This window comes from Pezoporus flaviventris, unplaced genomic scaffold, assembly GCF_033815535.1.
Source record: "Pezoporus flaviventris isolate CSIRO_AGI_PZ_B2104156 unplaced genomic scaffold, CSIRO_AGI_Pfla_v1 ptg000066l, whole genome shotgun sequence".
In the NCBI taxonomy this organism is placed as follows: Eukaryota; Metazoa; Chordata; class Aves; order Psittaciformes; family Psittacidae; genus Pezoporus; species Pezoporus flaviventris.
In genome coordinates this window covers 19,644,966-19,666,443 of record NW_026892614.1, presented here as the reverse complement: position 1 = coordinate 19,666,443, position 21,478 = coordinate 19,644,966, and the positions used below count along the sequence as shown (strand labels likewise).

The 21,478-nt window shown below is 42.1% G+C and overlaps 1 protein-coding gene across 1 annotated transcript in view; it reads left to right on the top strand.

Moving 5' to 3' along the window:
• Nucleotides 1-20,526, top strand: part of FNDC1 (fibronectin type III domain containing 1) — a 58,995-nt gene extending 38,469 nt beyond the window's left edge. The window contains exons 12-20 of the mRNA XM_061471426.1: nt 1,072-1,137; nt 1,808-1,969; nt 3,931-4,161; nt 5,549-5,657; nt 12,674-12,753; nt 15,416-15,445; nt 16,920-17,081; nt 18,102-18,224; nt 19,706-20,526. Of these exons, the coding sequence (XP_061327410.1) occupies nt 1,072-1,137; nt 1,808-1,969; nt 3,931-4,161; nt 5,549-5,657; nt 12,674-12,753; nt 15,416-15,445; nt 16,920-17,081; nt 18,102-18,224; nt 19,706-19,821 (1,079 nt within the window). The 3' untranslated portion in view covers nt 19,822-20,526. The remainder of the gene's footprint in view (nt 1-1,071; nt 1,138-1,807; nt 1,970-3,930; nt 4,162-5,548; nt 5,658-12,673; nt 12,754-15,415; nt 15,446-16,919; nt 17,082-18,101; nt 18,225-19,705) is intronic.
• Nucleotides 20,527-21,478: the final 952 nt, after the last annotated feature.

The window sequence follows — 21,478 nt, the reverse complement described above, 5'->3', positions numbered from 1 at the left end:
TTTTGCTTTGTTTGCATTTCATGGCTAATATGCAATCTTAGCCATGCATTTCATAGCGTATCTGAGGCTTCTGTACTCTTTGGCTCCCCTGCATAACATGCAGAGAAATGAATTTCTCAGAGCATGCAGTGAGGCCTCCAGGATTCACAGGATCAGGTGCATGATGGTTCATGTATCTGATGATGGATACATGACCTGCAGAGATATTGAGATAAGATGTAGGGATAGGCAACTGGGAAGTCTGTGGGTGCATTTGCGTTGTTTTGTGGGGTGGATTGAGAGAATGTTTGGGGTGTGCACCTCACATTAACCTCCTCTTGCTATGCTTTCATATGCATCGTAGAGCAATCTCGATGTGCACAACCTGAATTCCTGCTGGAAGAAACTAAAGCAGAAACTACTTCAGAATGACACATCTGTGCCCCCACCTGTAATGGGCATTCAAGTCCCACAGGATCAGACTAAAGCTAGTCCAAAATACAACTGTGGAAAGTCCAGCATCAGTTACTTTGTTCTACAAATCCATTCCTTTTGGGGTGCATTACTTGCTAGCCAGTCTCTAAATGTCATGGCTCAGCATTTGTTTGATTTTTATTCCCCCAAAAAAATATTTAAATGCAAGTTTTCAGTTTAATTTATTGGTTGGTTTATTTGCATGTAAGTTTCTCACATTTGCTGCTCCAGAGACTATAAAACATTGTCAAACCCCGACCTGAGCATTATACACAGTTGCTGGCAGCCTGTCTTTGCTCCAGAGCATCTGGGGCCCAGGGCATTGCTCCTGGAGGGTGCATTCCTTTTGATTTTAAGTAGCAACTTAAAATCAAACCCTGAACCTGTTTTCCCTCGGCAAAACTCCCAGCTGCTGCAGTTAGCTGCTCAGCTATTACTCTCAATACACAGAGCGGGCTGTCACTGTGTTATCTGGAAACTAGGCAGCTGTCTTGTTTCTTTACAAATCAACTGCCTAAAAATTTTTATTTTAAACTTCATTCCAGAAGTATTTTACTAAGAGGCTGGGGACGAGACCATTGAATCCTCATGGAATTTTATTTCTTTCTCTTCCCATAGATACCTTCTCAGGACTGGATTCAGAAGTGACAGCAACTCCAGAGGCATATGTGATATATGATGATGGTACTACTTAATTGTAAAAGTCTGTTGCAAGTGGCATGTTTGGGGTTGGTTTTTTCCCCGAATTCCTTTTTTTGGAATTAGATTTGAGGGGGCAGGTTGGTGAATGGGAGCTTAAGCAGGCAGTGGTGAGCTGGGAAACTTTTCCAGAGCCCTACATCACATGTGAAGAGCAAGGGTCCAAAGGCAACTGTTTCTGGACATGAAAGTCCTTTTGAACCAGCTCTAGCATTTTAGAATAATAACACAGATATTTCTCAAAAAGCTATTTTTTCACTCCCTTATCTCATTCCATCTGCATCTGAGGGCTGTGGCCAGGGATTCAATCACTGTGTTGTCTTTTCTTGAGGATTGTGGGGGGAAATAGCATACGAAGCATATGAATGCATTCATTTATTGTTATCCTTTTTACTTGTGTGAGTGAGGTCTAAGTCAGCAACAGCACTGGTATCCCAGGGCAAAGGCTCACTGTCATCAGTTTGGTAGAAACACTTGCAAGTCTGAGACGCAAGCAACCCTGCCTTAGAGGCCCATAAGAAGCATATGGCAGCTAGGGCAGGGTGTGTGGCACTGCTCTGGGACTGTGGCGGGTGACAGGAATGTTTCCCTTCTCGTGGTTAAGCCATAATAACATGAAGCAAGCTAACATTTTCATCTCGTGTTTCCTCTGAAGACTACGAGTTTTTTGAGAGTACTTTGCCACCAACCACCGCCGCTGCCACCACCACCACTGCTTCTACAACAACAGAACTGGAAGTTGTCTATCCAGAGACGAGTGTTGTTGGCACCAGCCCTGTGTCAGCATATGATATCGCTGGGAAGAAACGGTTCACTGGTAAGGTTGTCCTGTGGTTTACATCACTTACTACTTGTGCTGCAAAGAATTCTTTTTCTAGCAAGGTCAGCCCTTAAGCTGAGGCTGTTGCACAGATGCATCCAACAGACTAGTGTGTGGTCCATGTAAGGACTGCCAACTAGGAAACTCAAACAGTAGTACTTTGTTCCTAGCTTTGACGCTTGCTTGTCTAAGTGTGGACCCACACTACTTTTGTTGAAACAGTGCAAGCCTCTTTGTATTCTTTCAGCATAACTGTTCTGCTTTGTATTCTGCATTGTGTTCAATAAGAGAGCAACTGTTGACTCTGGTGCTCAGTTCAGCTCAGCTGCATTATTTTAGGTTCACACCAGTAATTCAATCAATGAAAGTCTCCATGTGGGTGTGTCTTTCTCTGGGGAACCAAGTTCCTTTCACTGACCCATGCAACCCCAGCGATCTCACCAGCCTTGCATAAGCGTGTATGTCAAAGGTGTGCTTCCAAGTCAAAGAATGAATGGTATTTTGGTTATAAACTTCCCAAAAAGTAAAACAAATAGAGATAAATTTGACTTTGCTGTTTGTATCTTTGCTGTATAGAAGGAACTTGGTGAAGGAACCCTCAATACATTGATAGGAGCCGTGATGCTGGCCTCTATCTCTGTGAGCTGTTAAGTGTATTCCAGCTCTGACTTCAGAGCTCTTCTGCTTCTTTGTCAGGGGAGCATCTGAGAGCCAGACCAGAGGGATTTGGAGGTGGTAGGGCACTGTATTCCAGCCTCCATCCCAAACTGGTGACCCCCCTGCAGCCCTTTACAAACCTCTGGCATCTGAACTAAGGTCAGGTCAGCTGCTGGTTCACCTGGCATTTTAGCAGGGAGTTCAGGGCATGGAGAGTCAGCTTTGACTGATGTCTTGCCTTCCTTTCCAATATCCCCAAGCTTCGTGTGGCTTAAAGTGGAGCTCTACTACTGGAGTAAAAGGTTTATTTTTATATATGCTGAGATTTTTTCCAGTGCATCTTCAGTTTTCCCTGTCCAAACAATTTCATGATGTTTCTATTCGGCTCTCTTGCTGACAGTGCTTCTTGATTCATTTAGCTGGAGAGGCTAAAATTAACTTCATTGCAAGATCTGGAAAAAATCCCTTTAGGGCATGAAATGCAATAAGATAAACCAAGAAATGTTGGTTTATGAACATTTCAAGGCACTAGGGAAATAATATTACCATTTCAATGAATTGTATTATTGCCACTGAATAAACATTTCCAAAGCAAGTTTTATAGTCTTTACTTTGAATGTTACAGTGACTTTTAAGTGACTTAAAAAAGATGGTTTAATCTTTTCTTGAACTGAAGTGCAATTCCAGTCAGCATAAAGCTTCTATTTTTAAAAATAGAAGGTACAGGTAGGCATCACATGCCTGAAGGTAAGAATTCATGACTCCTGGTCCCTTAGTACCCAGCAATAATCCCTTTGTTTGACCTGGTTGGACTTTACCTTGGAATTAATCTTCTTGTTCCCTCTGCTGCTTCACTCCAGCTTCAGGATGTTTATGTAAAAACCAACCACTCAGACACGTAAAGTCTCGGGTGATCTTAAGTCCTGGCAGGGATCTGTTCCCACAAGTGGAAAGGCAGAGTTTGGGTGGCATTTTCACCCCTGCTTCCAGATCAGCTGGCAGTAGCATGAGGAGGGTCCTGCAGTCAGACCGCTCTCTTCTGCCTCTCACAGCAAAGATGATCCTTCTGTCTTTGCCTAATTGGGTATGGTTGTGAGTCTGAGGTAGACCTGAATATTAACATTCCCCCTGCTCATCAATCAAACTGAACACTAGCCGTACTTTATTGGCAGTAGTGAACATCTGGAAGGTGAGAAATTTTAAAATGCACCACAAAACTTGACTCTCTTCTTTTCAGGAAGTTGCCAGCCTGTGGTACCTACAAGCTGCCAACTAAACCCACCCTTTCGTGTGTCTTCCAGCTCCTTATGTGACCTATCTCAATAAAGACCCAGCAGCTCCCTGCTCCTTGACAGAAGCCTTGGAGCACTTCCAAGTGGAGAGCCTCGATGAAATCATCCCTAATGACCTCAGAGAGAAAGATCTGCGTCCCCTGAAAGCCCCTCACAATATCACTGTTGTGGCAGTTGAAGGCTGTCATTCCTTTGTCATTGTGGACTGGGCCAAACCTGCTCGAGGAGACATGGTAACAGGTACTCTCCTGAGGGTTACTCTCCTGATGGGGTAGTGGGGAAGGTTTTCTTAAATGACCATTTTTACCTTGAACTGAGTCAACAGCTCATAAAATTCTTGCTGTTCTACAGCTTTCCGAGGGAGATGAGCTACTTTCTGAGAAGTGAGAAAGGTCACTCTTGTCATCCCTCAGTCTTAGATTTTGGCACTGATTTTGTGCCAATGGTTCTGAAGTCACTGCTTCTTGCCTGGATGGTATCTGTGATAGCGCTTTGCTCACCTGAGCACTTCTGCCCCTAGGCAGTGCCCTCAGCTCCACTTCAGGTAGCTCCCAAGCCTGCCTTTGGAGCATCCTTCACATTTGGCTTCACTCCACTCCAAGCAAAGGTAACTGCGCGGTTGGAGCTGGTCTGGATCCTGCCTGGCTATAAGTGTGGCTGCAGGAACGGTCTGCCTGTAGAGGGGCTTCTGGCTTGCTTGGTGGTCTTCTAGCATGCTTATTTTGTAGGGAAAGAGTGTATCAGAGTCAATTATCTCCAGTGGTGTCTGAGGCCCAGACTATGCTTTACTTTACTTTTTAATTCCTTTACAGAAATTTTGCTGAAGTACTCTTGAGTACAAGCAAGATTCAGGGATGGGAAATGTGTTAAACAAATGTATTCAATTAAATGTCCTTTAATGTCTTTAGACCTTTTGAGAGCCAGAATGAAACCCAACTGACTTCAAGAATTAATCTCAAACATTGCTGGAAAAACACTAGAGTAAATAACCGAAATACTTCAGAAATTAATCAACCCCTGTTTGTCAGCAGACCCAAAAGGTCTGAAGTAAGCACTGGAAAAGGCACTGCTTTGGTGCTAATATCCAGCTTTTAAGGAGCCTCTCCAAGCTCTGCAGCTGACAGCCGTGGCCAAGGGGTGGGAACTTCTGAATGATCGGGAAAGGAGAAAGTGGCACTTGAACAGGCTACATGGTGCCTGCCCCGCAGCTTTTCCTTCTTCAAGGCTGTTGATCCAGTACCTTACTGAGTGCAGTCTGTATAACATGGTGGTTTTTTCCCTCAAAATCCCCTTGGTGTTTCTAACTATATTAGTTTATGCACAGACAATGTATCACTTAAAGTGGTGAATGTGTTGCTTCTGACATCTTTTTGTCTTCACTGTGTTTTAAGTCAGAATATGCAGCTCTGATGTACCATTCTCTGATGTAATGCTCCATCATTATTAGCTAATGACAAGAAATTCTCGTAACCTGGGATTTTCCAGAAGAGCTAGGCATTAAATCACTTTCATATTCAAAGATGCTTCTACTCCTTGTAACCCATAAAATCTACCATGGCATCTAAGGATATCATTTACTTAAAATCTGTTTAGAATCCTCACAACTATTTGTCTTTCCCATTTACAGGTTATCTGGTTTACAGTGCATCTTATGATGACTTTTTAAAGAATAAGTGGTCAACCAGGACTGCAGGGTCTACTCATTTGCCAATTGAGAACCTGAAGCCCAACACACGGTAAGGATTTGATCCACTCTTTTTCAGTTGTGTTAGAGAAGTAAAACAAATTCTGAGTACTGTCAATTGTTTTTCTTGGCCTTAGTATAAATGTTTATATCTCATTTTACTCATTCTGTTTGACAGCAAATCATTTTACAAACTGCACAGCTACTTGACATGATATCTTTACCATAGTAAGCCTGGAGCAGATGACTGTGTGTACATGCATATGTGCATATAAAACCACATATCAGTAACAGAGCAAATCTGATTAAGAATGCATTTTCTACTGTTACTCATAACTGAGCTGATTTTGTTGGGGAGAGAATACTAAAGTATAACTCTGGCAAGATGTGATGTGGCCATTCCCACCCACTGATGTGGCCAAGATTTGATACCTAAGGGCTGGTGGGGAGAGGTGCCTTTCTCTGGTCTGTTTTTGCTGTCTGTTCACATGAGTTGTGCTGGAAGAGAAGGTTTGGTGATATGGAACGAGGCCATGGCAGTTGCTCCGAAGTCAGTTGGGCAGGAGCTTTAGGTTTTTATCTTGTAAAAAGTCTCACTGAAATAGCAGAACAAGCATGCATGCTTGACATGATACTGAAATAATTCATGGCGACTGGGTGGGAAGTAAATGACCACAGAGGGGCTACATTAAAATGTCATCTTTTGACAGATGCTTGGTGTCTCTCATACTTTTCTCTCTAATTATGAGTCTGGGAAATACATCCCAGACTCCTGTACATCCCAGTTTAGTTTTCAGTCCTCCACTCTCACCCTGTCCCCGACACAGGCCAAGGAGGAATTGCCTGTATGCCCCAGCTTCCCCCAGCTGTGGTACTCTCTATCTTGCTTCTGTGCCATTTCTACCTTCACTGCAGCACCTCACCCCTTCACTGGCTTTCAGTCAAGTCTCCTTCTCCTGCTGCCCCAAGGGCAGTTTTGAAGGCCATTGATAGCTCTTGGCTTCTCATGTCCAACATCTCAAGGGCTCCAAGTCACCAGAAAGAGCTGTTGCAGTGAAAACCCCCAGGAACCCTGCAGCCGCTGTCCTAGCCATGCTCAGTTCATGGGAATTTGTGGCAGTTGAGCTGCCAACCTGTGATATATCCACTGAGATGTATGTTAATGCTAGGCTTCAGAAGGTCACAGTTTGGCTGGTTTTGAGTGGAGTTCAAACAGCAAGGTTATAGATTCATGTATCTTCATGAAGCTGGTAACTTATGTTAATATTAAGGCTCTGTTTCAAAGCAAAGTAGGGAGGATCAAGCAAGTGCTGTTTGTTTTAAGCATATTATTTTCCCAGCATCTTACTGAAGAGTGGTATGATCCATTGGCCTCTTGTACACTCTGTGGAGGCAGTAAAGGCTTCATGTGGGGTCTGTGGTGAAGAAGGAGAATTCTTTGCAACAGAAAAGTTGTGTGTATCAGCCAACCTCATTTAGAGTCTCCAAATCAACAGACTGAATTGATTGCATACTTTTTGTCTTAAAAATAACTCCGAAACCACTGGGAAAAGACCCCCTGCTAACTAAGAAAATATGGTGTGAAATTTGAAGTTAGTTTAAAAACTGTGTTTGCATTGTTAATAAATTTTATGAGAAATCTCCAATTAAGTTGGATTTGCTGTATGCAGATGCTATGGACTGCTGGGTGTACCATGAGGGGCTACTAGTGGTGCAACCTAGCTGTGTGGGCAGCATATCAGTAACAGGTTGACATCTTGGCAGAAGTCAGTCCCAGAGAAGATTTGAAGGTGACAAAATACCCTGGAAAACATTTGCCTGGTTTTACACAATGTAAACCTGGTTTAGGTTTTACAAAGAAAGTCTATGTTTAACCCTTGTCGTAAGCTGTCTTCTGAGGCCTTATCTAACCTCCATTTGAGAAGTGGAAGTTTTTCCATTAGCAAAACTCTGGTCAGCTTCAGTGGGAACAGGAGCTGTTTCCCTGCGACATGTGAATGTAAACACTGACATTACTTTAAAACTTACTAAATCTTAATACCAGCAGTCTTGACAAAGCCTGTTCCTTAACATTAATTCTCAGCTGTCCAGAAGACTGATGCAAAGGGCTGGGCAGCATCCGCTCAACCACTAAATCCAGTCTCCTGTAGTCACAAACACTATAATCCTTGTCATAAACATTTCAGTCCCTTCTTGAGCATGGTCAGGCTTTTTGCTGCCTCTTTGCGGGAAACCAAAGTCAGTGCCTGATGGGAGTGGCTAGATAGTCTTGTGATTTAAACTACTGCCCTTTACTATCATATCTCCATGTGTCATCAAATCTTCTTCCCTGTCCATTTGGGTTTTCTTCCCTCCAGGTACAGTTTGATCCCACAGTGCCTGCTGCTACCGATTCCAGTGTTTTACAGAGCATTTCATAGGAAGCTCTTGAACATTTACTTGGGGCTCACAACTGCAAACAGAGCTTGGATCTTATGGCTCTGGCAGCCAGATACACCAAAAATTTCTGTTTCCTTTCTGTATCTCCATTAAAGCAAAGCTGCAGCATGTGCAACAAGCAGCACGAGCCCCAGCTGGCTGCTGTGTCTCACCAGAGCAGCTCAGAAGAGGTGAGATACCAATGAAACCCTTGTCCTACACAAGCAGTAGACCTGCATCACACCAGCTGTGAAGGAAGCTCCTGTTCCAGCTCTGCTCTAGTGTCTTATTACAACATTTTTTGTAAATATTGATGATGGATGTAGTGGTAGGCCATTTCTGATGGATGGAGGCACTTTGTACTAGCCTATTTACATGTTTTCTTCTGGAGGGATAGTGCAGTTGTAGAAGAAGGGATACAGCCCCTGCTGCCCTCTCCATGTGCTCGTGGAAGGAAATCTGCCTTTCTTTCCTGACCCTCTCCCAGCCTCTTTTCCTTCTAAGCCACCAATCCCGCCAGGCAGTGGGTCTGTGGGTGCTGTCACATCAGCTCATCCCCTCCCTTTCACAGGCAGTGCGTGTCTCTCCCTCCCAGACACCAGGTCAAGCATGCTGGTTCCCCTCTGTGAGGAGCAGCCACGTGCTCTGCTTTTCCCCTCTGTGCATGCACTTTGGCTCTTGCCCAGTGCTGATGGAGGTCCCACAGCAGCCATCCCACCATCCTTGTGGCTGGCATGTGGTTGCTTTGCTATGGCTCCTGCCATAGTGGACTGTGCTGCTGTGCATCCCATGCCTGGTTGGCATCCAACCATCTCAGCCTGCCACTGGGCAGGGCATGGGGCTGGGGATCCGTGCAGGCATGCCTTCGGGGAGGATGGAAAAAGGGATTTTACAGCTAACTAATTTTCTGAAAACCAGCTGCTTCCCGAATTAGCCTGCTGAGTGATTATCTCACTTTGTGGCTGCAAGCGGCAGCTATTCAATTCCAGCAGAATGGAGACACCTTGAATTAAATCATAAAATCATTTTGCTCCAAGTGACAGGTACGGTGATACAATTAGTCATATAGTCTAAATGAATGAAAACATTACATATTCATTGCCCCATTAGCAGTTTACTCTGTCTTTTCTTGACATGTCAGTAGAAGTCATAAATAAAATCTCAAAGGAGGTTTATTCTTAGAAGGAAAAGGTTCTTTTCTTGTTGCAGTTGTGACTCTTCTGTGCCTATTGGTAACAATCCATTGAAATTCTGCTAAGTAAAGTGAAATGAAAGTGCAATCAACTGATATATTAAACATTTTGTTTCATACATTTACGTGATGAAGAGCAGTTGAGTTATACTGATCTGAGACTTCCTGGTGAATTCATCAGCTGAAGGATTCTGACTAATGACAATGTCAGATGCCTGGACCTAGAAAGGCTTTGGCAATTTCTTTTTTATTTGTCATGTCTGAGAAAGAAATATATCCTGACTGCATTATTTTATTGACATTCTTAGTACAGCAATCATAGCATTGTCTGTGTTTAAATCACAGGTCAGCAAGGCATGAGACCTGGCTCTCTTCCTGGCAAGACTAGAGTCTTCTTGTGTACATAAAGGCTTGGGAACCAATTTTCCAATTTAACGAAGAAAAATGTGCTCATAATTTCATTGCTGCTTTTTCCAAACAGTCAGACAGGCAACTTGAACTATCATGTGACAGGCTTCTATGTATGTAGCAGGGCACCTGACTACACAGTTTTGGTGATCCCATAGGTAATCAGTTCCTGTACTATGTGTTAGATACAAAACTGTGTGTTTTTCCCCACTTAAATAGGTGCATGAGGTTCTTGGGCTGTTCTCTCCTATTTCAGATGTGGATCATTGTGCTTATGTATCTCATGGGAATGTTTTGAAGCTAGCATTAATACACACACATTAAGTGCATTGAAAGGGCTGCTCAGAAGGTGCCACTGTATTATAAAGGTGGTAGCCAATTATAACTCTTTGGAAGTAGTAGAAGTCAGGTATCCATACAGATGTTTCATGCATTGACGCATTACAGAAAAGATGAGGGCTTGAAAACATTTACTTCTCTTCTTCTGAAGTAGTTACACCAAGCACTGGGGTAAGTTGTCATAGTTTGGCAGCCGTTTTGGGAACCAGTGTAAGGAATCGCTGCCCTGTGTCCCATCCCTGTGGTCAGGCTTGTGCCACCAGCCCATGCCCCAATCCAGGTAGAGAAGGTATGAGTGGGTGAAGGAGGTGTGGACAGGTGCAGCTGGCCCATGACAGCATTGGCAGCTCAGGACACTAAAGCAGTGCTCAGGCTGCCATGCTCTGCTTGGGTGGCCAAAAGTACAGCAGCACACGGGAGGCTTTTTGACTCCCCTCTCCTCTTTCTCCAGCCATGCTAAACACTCAGAAGCTGCAGTTAAGAAATCAAGGTCAATAGTTAAAACCACAGGCAAGCATCTCTGCCAGCAAGAGGATTGTGCTAGGCATGAGGAAAATGCACAGCCTTGCTACATTTCACTATTTAATGTGGTTTCTTTTGGCTACAGTATATGTGTCTTTTAAGGAAAGCTGTGAGTTGTTTGTGAACATCGTATAGTCATTAATTAGAGGCAGAACTGGCTGCAGAAAGCAGGAGTGGAGCTGGTTTCTGGTATCAGCTGTGGGACGCATCAGGGACAGGGGGCACATCCCCTGTGCAGGGGTGGGAACATGTCCCACAGAGGGTCTGGCCCAGATAAAAGGTAAAGCTCGTGCCACAGATGAAATCCAGAATATTCCATTCCTGTAGCTTCCACACTGACCTCGCCTAGAAGACCCACCTGTAATTTTTATGGAGTGAACAAGAAGATGCCCTGGTACAAACCCTGGAAGTGACTGACTTGCTTCACAGCAAAACATGGTGTTCACAGAACTGTCACCCTTCTGCTGAAGAAGTGGATGTTGTTTGCGCATCTTTTCAGCCTTTTCATAGACAGCAGTTTGATTCTGAGGTGAAGCAGTTCACTTTGCACGTAAAATGGCATTCCTTTTTAATGGAAAATGATACCTTTGCCAAAGGGCTGGTTCAACTGGGTCCCCTCTGGTTTATAATTTGGAATAGTTTTGTATGTGCTTAGCTGGTGCTTAGGCCAGAGAGGATGCTTTCAGGAGCCACTTCCAGGCCCTGCTGTGTGGCTGTCTTTGAGGAACAGATACATCTGATGGTATAGCAAAGCACACATGGTAAAAATCGAATGGCACACTAAACACATCAAAGTTCTTCGGACAGGACTGTGTTGAATTTCCCCACTGCCTGGTATGCCTAGAGCATGGCATTAAACCATGTTACACTGTTATGTTGCAAGGGATGCTGTCATCTCTTGTGGACAGAAGGGAAGAACAGGGAATGAAGCTTTTAATGTAGATGGTTGACCACGCTTGGTGAATAAACGGCATCAGATGGCAATAGCTTCCAGGGACATCAGATCGCCTTTGCTATGAACCACACTGTCAGCCCAACACGGGCCATGCAAGAAGAATGTCACTGGTCGGTTTCTGTGCAGGATGGAGAGAGCTCTACCACCAAGCATAGCCTCATGTTTTCAATGGGGCAGGCTCACTTTCACCAGCTAAGAAGGATCAGGCCTGCTACTTGGGTGGAACATGGCCGTGGGAGATGGATTGTGCTTGGTGGTGAACCTTCCTGTGAATAAGCACTTGCCCTGTTTCTCAGGTCATGCATGGACCTTTTGGAGATGCTTCTGGATACAAATCCTATGTGCATATTACAGAGGCACAGTAATGTTTTGGGTTTTTTTATTAATTTCTTTACAAGAATGAAATTGAGTAAGCAAGAAAGGAAAACCTAGACTAGGACACTTTAAAAATGCTGTGCTGGAAATTTTTACAGTAATCTTCCATTCTAATTGGTTTCTGCTGGACTGGATACAAAGATAAAAGAAGAAAACATTAATCTGGGGAAAAAATGTCAGGGTAGGCATCAAGTAATAATCATTGTATTTGGAAATGAACTAAAAATGTGCTTACACATATTCATCTCTAAGGGTGAGGATAATTTTGCTTCTATTGGGCAAAGAATGGAGTTCTAGTGGTGAGTCATGTGCTTCAAGTTAAGCATATGATTTAAATACTTTGGGGGAATCAATAAGGCAATATGTGAAGCTTTCTCATATTACTCAAGTACTGTGATGTTAATGCTGCTGGAGTTTTTACAGAAAGGTCAAAAGCTGAGCTTCTGATCTCATGTAAATCTCACCCAGTCTTAGTCTGCAGTTTACACCACTGCTTTCATAGGAGTTAATCTGGTTTAAAACTCTTCCTGAGACCAAGAATTCAATTGCCCTGCTATCTTTTCTTTTAGTCTGTTGCTAAGTATAAAGTGGATGTAATTGTGTGTGGTTTTGGGAAGGGGGATGATATAAATAAATGATCCAAAAACATGCATGAGAGCAACTGCAAAAAAGGAGGAATTTGTCTTTAGCAGCCAGCTCGTACCCTGGCTCAGTATCCAGCTTCATTTAATGCAAAGAGCACCTGAACTCAGGAGAATTCTGCTGGTTTAATTCTCATCCTGTTTTAGTATTATTTATAGTTTAGCCATTGCAGTCAAATTGATGTTTTAAGCTTATTTTCCCTCTCTTTTTGTTTCAGGTATTATTTTAAAGTCCAAGCAAAGAATCCCTTCGGTTATGGACCTGTTAGCTCTTCGGTCTCATTTATCACAGAATCTGGTATGCTTTGCTTTTTATTTTCATCTCAAAACTGAATTCCTGTTAACAGCTGTGGCAGAGCAGTGGCTGAAACCAGCACAGTAATAATGGTGATGATTCTGAACTCACTGCTTTGAGATTTATTTTTTAAAAGGTAAATTATTTGTTTTCAGTGAAGCTAGGGAAATAATGCGCACTCCGAATGCCACTATGAAGTTATGACATTAAAGCGAGCTTCAGGGAAACAGGAAGTTGAATTTAAAATACAAAAGACTACTAATGTTCTACAATACAAAATCAATGGGAAGTTTAATGTCTTTGATAGATTGACCAAACATTTAGTATATTAGCTTCCTAATTGTGAACAGCTGAACAGTTGGAAGCAGTTGTCTCTGGATGAAATATAGGAAACAGTTGTTCCATCAGATGGGCAAAGTTCTCTGTTCTTTTTTGGACAAGGCATACTGCTCTTTCACAGGGCTAATAGTCCATTCAAGAGCAACACCCCTTTCTAAAAATAGTATGTTAAATGAACTATTTTTACCCATTTCTTCTCCTTCCATTAAGCCAGAGGCCAATGACTCCACTGAATAATAAAGGGCAAATTTTTCAGTCTTTATTTGAGTGAAAGGTCTGTTGTCTCTTTCAAATTTTGTCCTTTTGATGACATGGGTCTTTTGCAGTCTGTGCCTTTTCCCATTTGACTCTACCCTGTAGTGCTTGCTTCAGAAGCTCCATTAAGACCCATGGAAGTAAGCCTTCACAGAAACAAAAATGCGGATAAGTAAATGGTCCTCCATAACATACTTAGATTTTTTTAAGGAGTAAGAAGCTCAGGTATAAATCCGAGCATAACATTTAACATTGGACCAATACAATCCAGCAGAGTGCCCAGGTGGCCAAGAACCATCCTGGCTTGTATCAGAAATTGCGTGGCCAGCAGGACTAGGGAAGTGATTGCTCTCCTGTACTCAGCACTGGTGAGGCTGAATCTGAAATACTGTGTTCAGTTCTGGGCTCCTCACTGCAAGAGGGACATTGAGGTGCTGGAGCATATCCAAAGAAGAGCAATGAAGGTGGTGAAGGGTCTGGAGAACAAGACCTGTGAGGAATGGCTGAGGGAACTGGGGTTGTTCAGCCTGCAGAAAAGGAGGCTCAGGGGGGACTCTCTACAGCTATCTGAAAGCGGTTGTAGTGAAGTTGGGATTGCTCTCTTCTTCCAAGTAACAAGTGATAGGATGAGAAGAAATGGCCTCATGTTGCAGCAGGGGAGGTTTAGATTGCATATTATGAACAATTTCTTCACCAAAAGGGTTGTCAAGCATTGGAACAGGCAGCTCAGGGAAGTGGTGGAGTCACCTGCATATGTGATACTTAGGGACATGGTTTAGTGATGGACTTGACAGTGCTAGGTTAACACTTGGACTTGATCTAAAGGTCTATTTCAACGTTAATGATTCTGTGCTATACCTTGCAGCGAGTTTTGCCGATTAGCTGTGTGCCAGTATATAGGCCTGAATACCTAGATTTCCCATCCATAATCAGCTAGCTTTTTAGCTTTATTTAATAGGTTAAATCCACCAAATTTAAAGTTTTATTTGCAGCACTGACCTTTCTTTTGTCGTGTGGCCAAAGGTGGCTTTCCAGCTGGCACAAGTACAAAGCATTTATTAAATTTAAAGCCAGATAATACAGTTACAGTGATGGACTTGGTCAGAAGAGATAGAAATTGCTAGTTCTGAGTGCTCTTCTGGTGCAACCAAAAGGTTTGAGGTGATGGGTATATTCAATAAAGAATGCCATCATAGGATCAAGCAGGTGTTTAAAAATGCTCAATCTTATCCCTGTGTTGAGTAAGATACTGAAGAGAACAGAAAACTGTTGTTCTCTTTCAACAAACTAAAAACTTCCTAGAATTTTTCTTCCCCATCAGTAGACAAGCACCATGCTTTTTGTTCAGGTATTTTGTGCACAATAAGGGCTAAAGACGTGACAGAAACTGCAATGTAATGAATAATGACAAGCTAATGCATTAGATCATGCTGTTTTGTTGTCCTTACTCCACACCTATTCCACCCTTCTTCATTTAAAAAAGGGTTTATATCAAGCACGCAGAAACTCCTGAAGTAGTGGACAGTGTTCCTTGCACTGTTCAGGGGGCCCCTGCAAAAATCCTGCCACTATGACAAAAAGAGTTCAAATGATAAATTCCATATATTTATGAATAGCCCTAAATAACTGTGCTAAACATGATGGTCTGAGACCAAGATTTCCATACAAGAGGTAGGTTCTGTTTCCCTTTGGAAGGCAGGCCTGCAGGTGTAACTTAGACTATTCAGAAGTGTACGGTGAAACTGTCCTCCTGCTCTGAGGACCTTCTGAGAAGAGGAAACGTGTTTCAAAGGTGGCTTTAAACTTTTGTATTAATCTCAGTAGAGTTTTTACCATATTAGAATAAATAGACTATCCTGTGGCAAGTTTCATCAACTGAGAAGAACGGTGGAATAACAAACACTCTTTAGCTTTGCACGTTGCAGAGACATGCAAGTCCCATACACATCATGTAGCTAAAAGCAGTTACTCTGCAACTTACTCTGTTCTCTTGAGTGACACTGAATGTTTCATTATAAAATAACATTTGGAGCAAAATACTGATTTTTTTTTATTTGTTTCATTGTTCTAGACAATCCCCTCCTCATCGTCAGACCACCTGGTAAGTCTCCTCCTGCTGGTTCTTCATGAAGTGTGTAAAACCTGTGCAAATCAGTTACAATGCAGGTGTTAGAATCGCATTAACCCACAGCTTGAGTTACAGTTTTAAGCAGGGACGGATAGTAATTCATTGTGCTAATTCAAAAAACATTTTCCATTTTCAAACCCCTTATTCTGGTCTTTGAAAAGAAATCTCTTAAAGATATGTTAGAATAAGCACTTGGTTATGGCCCATCTTTTGCCTGGTACAACAGCTTTAATTGCTTACTTATAAGCACTAAACTATATTGCTTCTGTATCTGTGTCCCTCAGTTGCCTGAGCATAGCTTGGACAGTGGGATCAGCTTTTCCTATTGAACTGTTATGCTCGTCTGTACTGATCATCATGCCCTTATAAATACTAAGAAATTCAAGGATGTGTTACTGACATGAATGATATGCCACGAACCTGCTGAACTTGCCTTGCATTTCCAAATTTGCAATAAGCCAGTTCAGACCCTAATCGGAAGAGCTGATTCCCTGGTGCTGAGTTTCAAGGACTGCTGATCGATAGCTTCTCACATTCAGTTTCTTGCAGGATTCAGTCCATGTGCCTAGTGAGAGGGAGGAAGAAATGAGTAATAGAATAAACTTTCAATCTCATTTGTAAACCACCTCAAAATAGCACAGTAAAAACAGGGCTTCGTGCTGCGGCTGGAGAGAAAAATACCAATTATCACATTGGAATCTGTTTGTGTAATTCTATATACATTACTACAACAGCAATTTCAAAAGAAATTACATTGTCTTGGTTAGTATAAAGCAAACATTTAGGTAAGCCAATAGGAATATATTGTCTTTTGCAATACAATTAAGCAGTCTCCTCTGCAGCAGTGCTCTAGATAGAGTTCCCCAGGAAAGTTCTCACTTCTCTGTTATTGGAAACTCATCTGTTTTGATGTAATGTGGGAAAACAAAACAGAAAAGTACATTTCTGATTTGATCTTTTTAACCAAATGGCAAAAAGGAACTTCACATCACAGGCTGTTAGTCACTACAGAATTCATAACATCTGTTCTTTAGCAAAAGGGTTAAGTTTTGTACTTAGTGTTATAACACAAGTGACTGTACTTAGTGTCACTGTCAGACCTAGGATCAGCCTCCTTAAGAAACTGAGTATCACTAGGTAGAGAAGATGTTTTAGTAAAACCAGTGAGACTGTTTTCTTAAAACCGTGGCTTACTACATAAATCATATTTGTAATGGTTTTATTATTGTCTTCTGCCTACAAGGGATTTAATTCAGTCCCTTGCTTTTTATTTTTTTTCTTAATGGTTCTTATTCTCAAAGTAGTACTTCTGGATATAGAAGAGCCATGCATTAATCTGCTGCAGCATGTCTTATAAAACATATTATCAGATGTTAATCTCAGCAAGACTCAAACCAAAATTCTAAAGTCTGTCCTTAATGTTGAATTTTTATTCTTTTTCTCCAAGGTGGTGAGCCTATCTGGATCCCATTCACTTTTAAATACGACCCCACTTATTCAGACTGCAGTGGCAAGCAGTATGTGAAACGAACCTGGTACCGCAAGTTTGTCGGGGTGGTTCTTTGCAACTCCTTAAGGTACAAGATTTACCTCAGTGATGACCTGAAAGGTAGGCACAAAGATGTATTTTCTGATATATGATTACTTGTCATTTCCATCTTCGTGCTTTCTTCACCTCATCTGTGAAAGAATTGTGTGATGGCTATCTGGTAGTCCTTCCCTTGAGAAGGTCTGATGGGATAGCTGAGCTGCCCTGCTTTTGTGTTGTCCTCATGCCCTGAGCATTACCTTTCAAGCAGACCTCAGAAGTTTTCCTTGAGAAGCCTGCGTGTGTTTGTATCCTGAGAAAGCAGGGTTCTTTGTACTGTGAAAACAAAGTGCTGCTCCCCACACATCTCCCTGGGAAGTCCCACTCTTGCTCCACAGGTGGGTGAGTCGCAGCTGAATGCAGACAGAACAATAAACCCTAAGGATCCCAGAGCAGACTGGAGAACAGTGAAGGAAAGACTGAGTGGCTGGGTGAGCAGTACTTTCAAGAGTTAGCAGTAGCTCTTGTACAGGTGTAGGTGCTGAGAGACAATGAAGGAGACTTTCATATTGTTGATCTGGGGTAGGGGGAATATCTCAGTGGCTTTTCAGATTATGCTAATTATTAATACTCTCATTGCAGCGCATTGGTATAGTTTAAAGACAGTTTTTGAATATGCAGTAAGAAACAAACCGGGTGTCAGGACCCATCCTGTCTGTTAGAGAAAGAGCTCCACAGTTTTTAGTTCCATTTGAGACTGCAGTCAAACTATTGATATATAGAGGGGTTTTGATTTTCTCATGATGTATTGAAATGACTGATCCACTTCAAATTCCTTCCATCACCTGTGGTGCAGTGTCCATGAATTTGCAATGTGGAGACTATTTCTTACTGAGCTATACTCATTTCTCTTTGCCCTAATTTCTACTTCCATACTGTGTAAGTAGCACTCTTCCTATTTCCAGCTGCTGCTTGTTCATTTGTAATACCGTGTTTGTCACTGTAGTACTTCTGCTTTCTCCCATATCTAATTTCCTGGTGGAAAGGAACATCCCAAACAAAAGTAATTCTATGTCAAATAATTTATTTGTCACCCTTCAGACACTTTCTACAGCATTGGGGATAGCTGGGGAAGAGGCGAGGACCACTGTCAGTTTGTGGATTCACACCTGGATGGAAGAACAGGACCTCAGTCATACGTTGAAGCCCTGCCGACTATCCGAGGTATGGCAATGGGGGAGTGGGATGCTGGCCAGGTGCCTGTCATCCCATCATAGGATTAAAGGGTAGGGAGCAGAGCACATAGGGACTCTTTGTCCACTGCTACTGGCAGCTCTTTGAGCAAGTCCAGCTGATGCAGTAGATGGCGAGGTAATGTTGTACTCAGGCCCAGCAGAACAGGTTATGAGAGTCTCAGAAGGAACAACTTGTGAGTGTTGAGAGGGGGAGACAAAAAGAAAGAGAAGGGCATACAATGCAAATAATTTACAGGAACAAAATGCAGAACTAGGAAGAAAAGAATTGTATAGATCTGAGAATCCTTTCCCTAATTACAACGCAAGCCTCATTGCAAAACTCTTCCACATGCCACAAAGTGCCAGATACATCTTCACAAATATGGCTTTTGCAAATGCTTTCTGACCAGTTCATTCAATGCAAAATACATAGGAGTATGTCTACTGACTTAAGGTTGGGCTGCAGTACTTTTGTATTCACCTGGTAGGTGTCTCCTTGCAAGTGAAAATTCTCACCTTGAAGGAGTTTCTCTGAGTAAGCTGTTTAGGTCACCCAGCTAAGAGGGTGATAGCTTGCTTCACAAAATAAACCCAGTCCTGAAAGTCAGTCAATCTTTTCAATAAATCTGTTGATTTAACTTATTCAGTTGGCTTTAATGGTTTCCATGGTAAATTCTTTGTTGACAGCCTTTTCATGGTGGCGTTACCAGGAAGAAACTGAAATAGTCACTGATACTTTTATATCACTGGGAAGTATTGCATTTCATTTCTCAGTTCAAAAGAGGGATGATAAATCCAGATGTGTGTTACTAGGTTTGGGAGACAGAGATAGAGAGCACACAGAAATTATACTGTTGGCACAAGACATGAGTGTTTCAGATGTTCCAGTGCACGAGCTATGCGGAAAAGAATGCTGCACCTCTCCTAATGCTTTAAGCATTCACATTCTTCCTGCTAATGAAGAGAAAGGGGGAGAAAGGGCTTAACTCCATATTTACTGCATGAAATGACACCTTTGTGCTTTGTGAAAAGCTGATGTTTGTTGAGAGTCTCTTGAGCCCTATGAGATAATACGATTTAATGGTATTTTTGACCCTTAGTCCTTCATATACTTAAAATGACTTACAAACTTCATAAACACAACTGAAATATACTCACCTTTTGGAGTGAAATACAGAAACTCCTTGGCAGACCACAGCATTACACAATAGTTCAAGAGATTTTGAACAGTAAAAACAATCAAAATAATACAAGAAATAGAAAGGACCAGAGTTAAACCATTCAAGAAAGATCTAGGCCAAATACCAAGGGCTAGCAAATACCCTTTTGACAAAATTCCATACCAGACAGCTTCTAAGTTTTCATCTGGGCTGTGGGAGCTGTGGGATTGACTCTTTCTGTGTTTGTTACTTTTGTTAAATTACTGTGTCTTTGTTTTGTAATGCAAATGGTCATTTTTCCCCACCACAGGATATTACCGCCAGTACCGCCAGGAGCCCGTATCATTTGGACGCATTGGGCACACAACACCTTACTACTATGTGGGCTGGTATGAGTGTGGCGTGCCCATCCCAGGGAAATGGTAGCAGTCTGCTTCCCTATCTTAGGCAGACCATGCTTTTCCAATGATTTCTACCAGAGAACTGTGAGCAACTGATTCAGAAAAGAAAAAACCCCAAGAGAAATGGTGCAAATGATGAAGACCAGCTACTCAAGATACCCTCTTGAAGCCAAACATGGTCCCCCCTTTACCAGCCTAAATCTGTGGTGCTGCTTAATTTCTGCTTGGAAGCAGGGACATGACATAAGTTTGGTGTCCTGCCTTCCTCCTCTGGGTCTTTATGGCACAGACAGGTGGTTGCAATGTGTGAGACTTGTGAAAACTAGAACTGTATTAGCCTTGAAAATCTGGAAGTTTCTTATATCTTGCAGGAATGACCTAAGCATGCTGTGCTTGCTTAATGGGATATTACACTGTCCTTTGCTGCCTGCCAGGGCTGCCCTATGCAATCGTGCCATGTAACTGGCCACCCACCGAAGGCAATGTATTCTCCTGAAGAGTTATCCTGTGGGTTCACCCACTGCTGGACTAATCACCAGGTCCCAGTGTAAATTCACTTTGAGGTATATGTATATCTATATAAATACAGTACTGTACATCTCAGAAGTACTGCTTAGAGATGCTGAGATTTTTTCTTGTTCACTAGATAAATATGTTTGGAATTTTTATGTAAAAGGTGCTGTTAATTCTTCGGGAAATTGCTCTGCACAATACAATAACCAAGGAAAGAGCTGTATTCTTCTTGTGAGTACTGTTGACCTAACATTTTAATTATTGATCAAAGACCTGCATCCTGCTTCCTTGGCAGCCTTTGGACTAGATGTTCAATGGGAATCTACTCTTCTGTCCATGTTAGAGTGGCACTGTATAGCCCAGCAGAAACACGTATTCAGCAGTTTATCAGCATCAGTTAAACTTTCTATCCTTTACTATTTGAAAGTTTTCATCTTATTTGGTATGTTATTTATTCCTTGTCGGTATCTTTCCTTCACTGTGCGGAGGCATGGGATAAGTAACTTGCAAATTAGAAACTGCTTTTAACTTATTTGTCTACCAAAAAGCCGAAGCTACCTATACAAGAGTCAGCTAGGAGGAAACTCATTTGACTTAGATCCGTCCTGGGGACAAATTGGGATATACTTCCTTTAAAATACTACAGAAATCTGATCCAGAACAGAAAGCAAAAGCTGACATGGATGAAAGGTATAATGATAATTTTGAAGCAGGCATTTGGAAGCTTGCAATAACATAGAATTTTAGTAGTCCTTCTGAAAGATCTAGCATTTAACAGCTTACTCCGTAACTCATGGTCTTACTTTTTCATGGTAACATCTTAACAGCTTTTGCTTAAGATTCCCCCATTAAGACTCCCCCATTCTGACAGCCTGGGAGAGTAGCAGTATACCTGAGCGATACAGTCTCTGCTCCATCTCTCACTCTCATCCCAGCTTACACGTAGTGTAGGTCTAATACCTTTTCGGTTGCTTCCTGTAGTTGCTGTAAATTGTATGGGGACAAAAAAGGAACTAAAGTGATTTAAAGAGCATTTTAATTTTTCATGGTGATTTGGGTTTTAACATTTTAATTGTTCTCACATACTTTTGCTTCTGTACAGTGCCAAATATATGGTCTTGAAGTATAACTTTCTTCCCTAATAAACCTATGATACATGGTTCTATTTC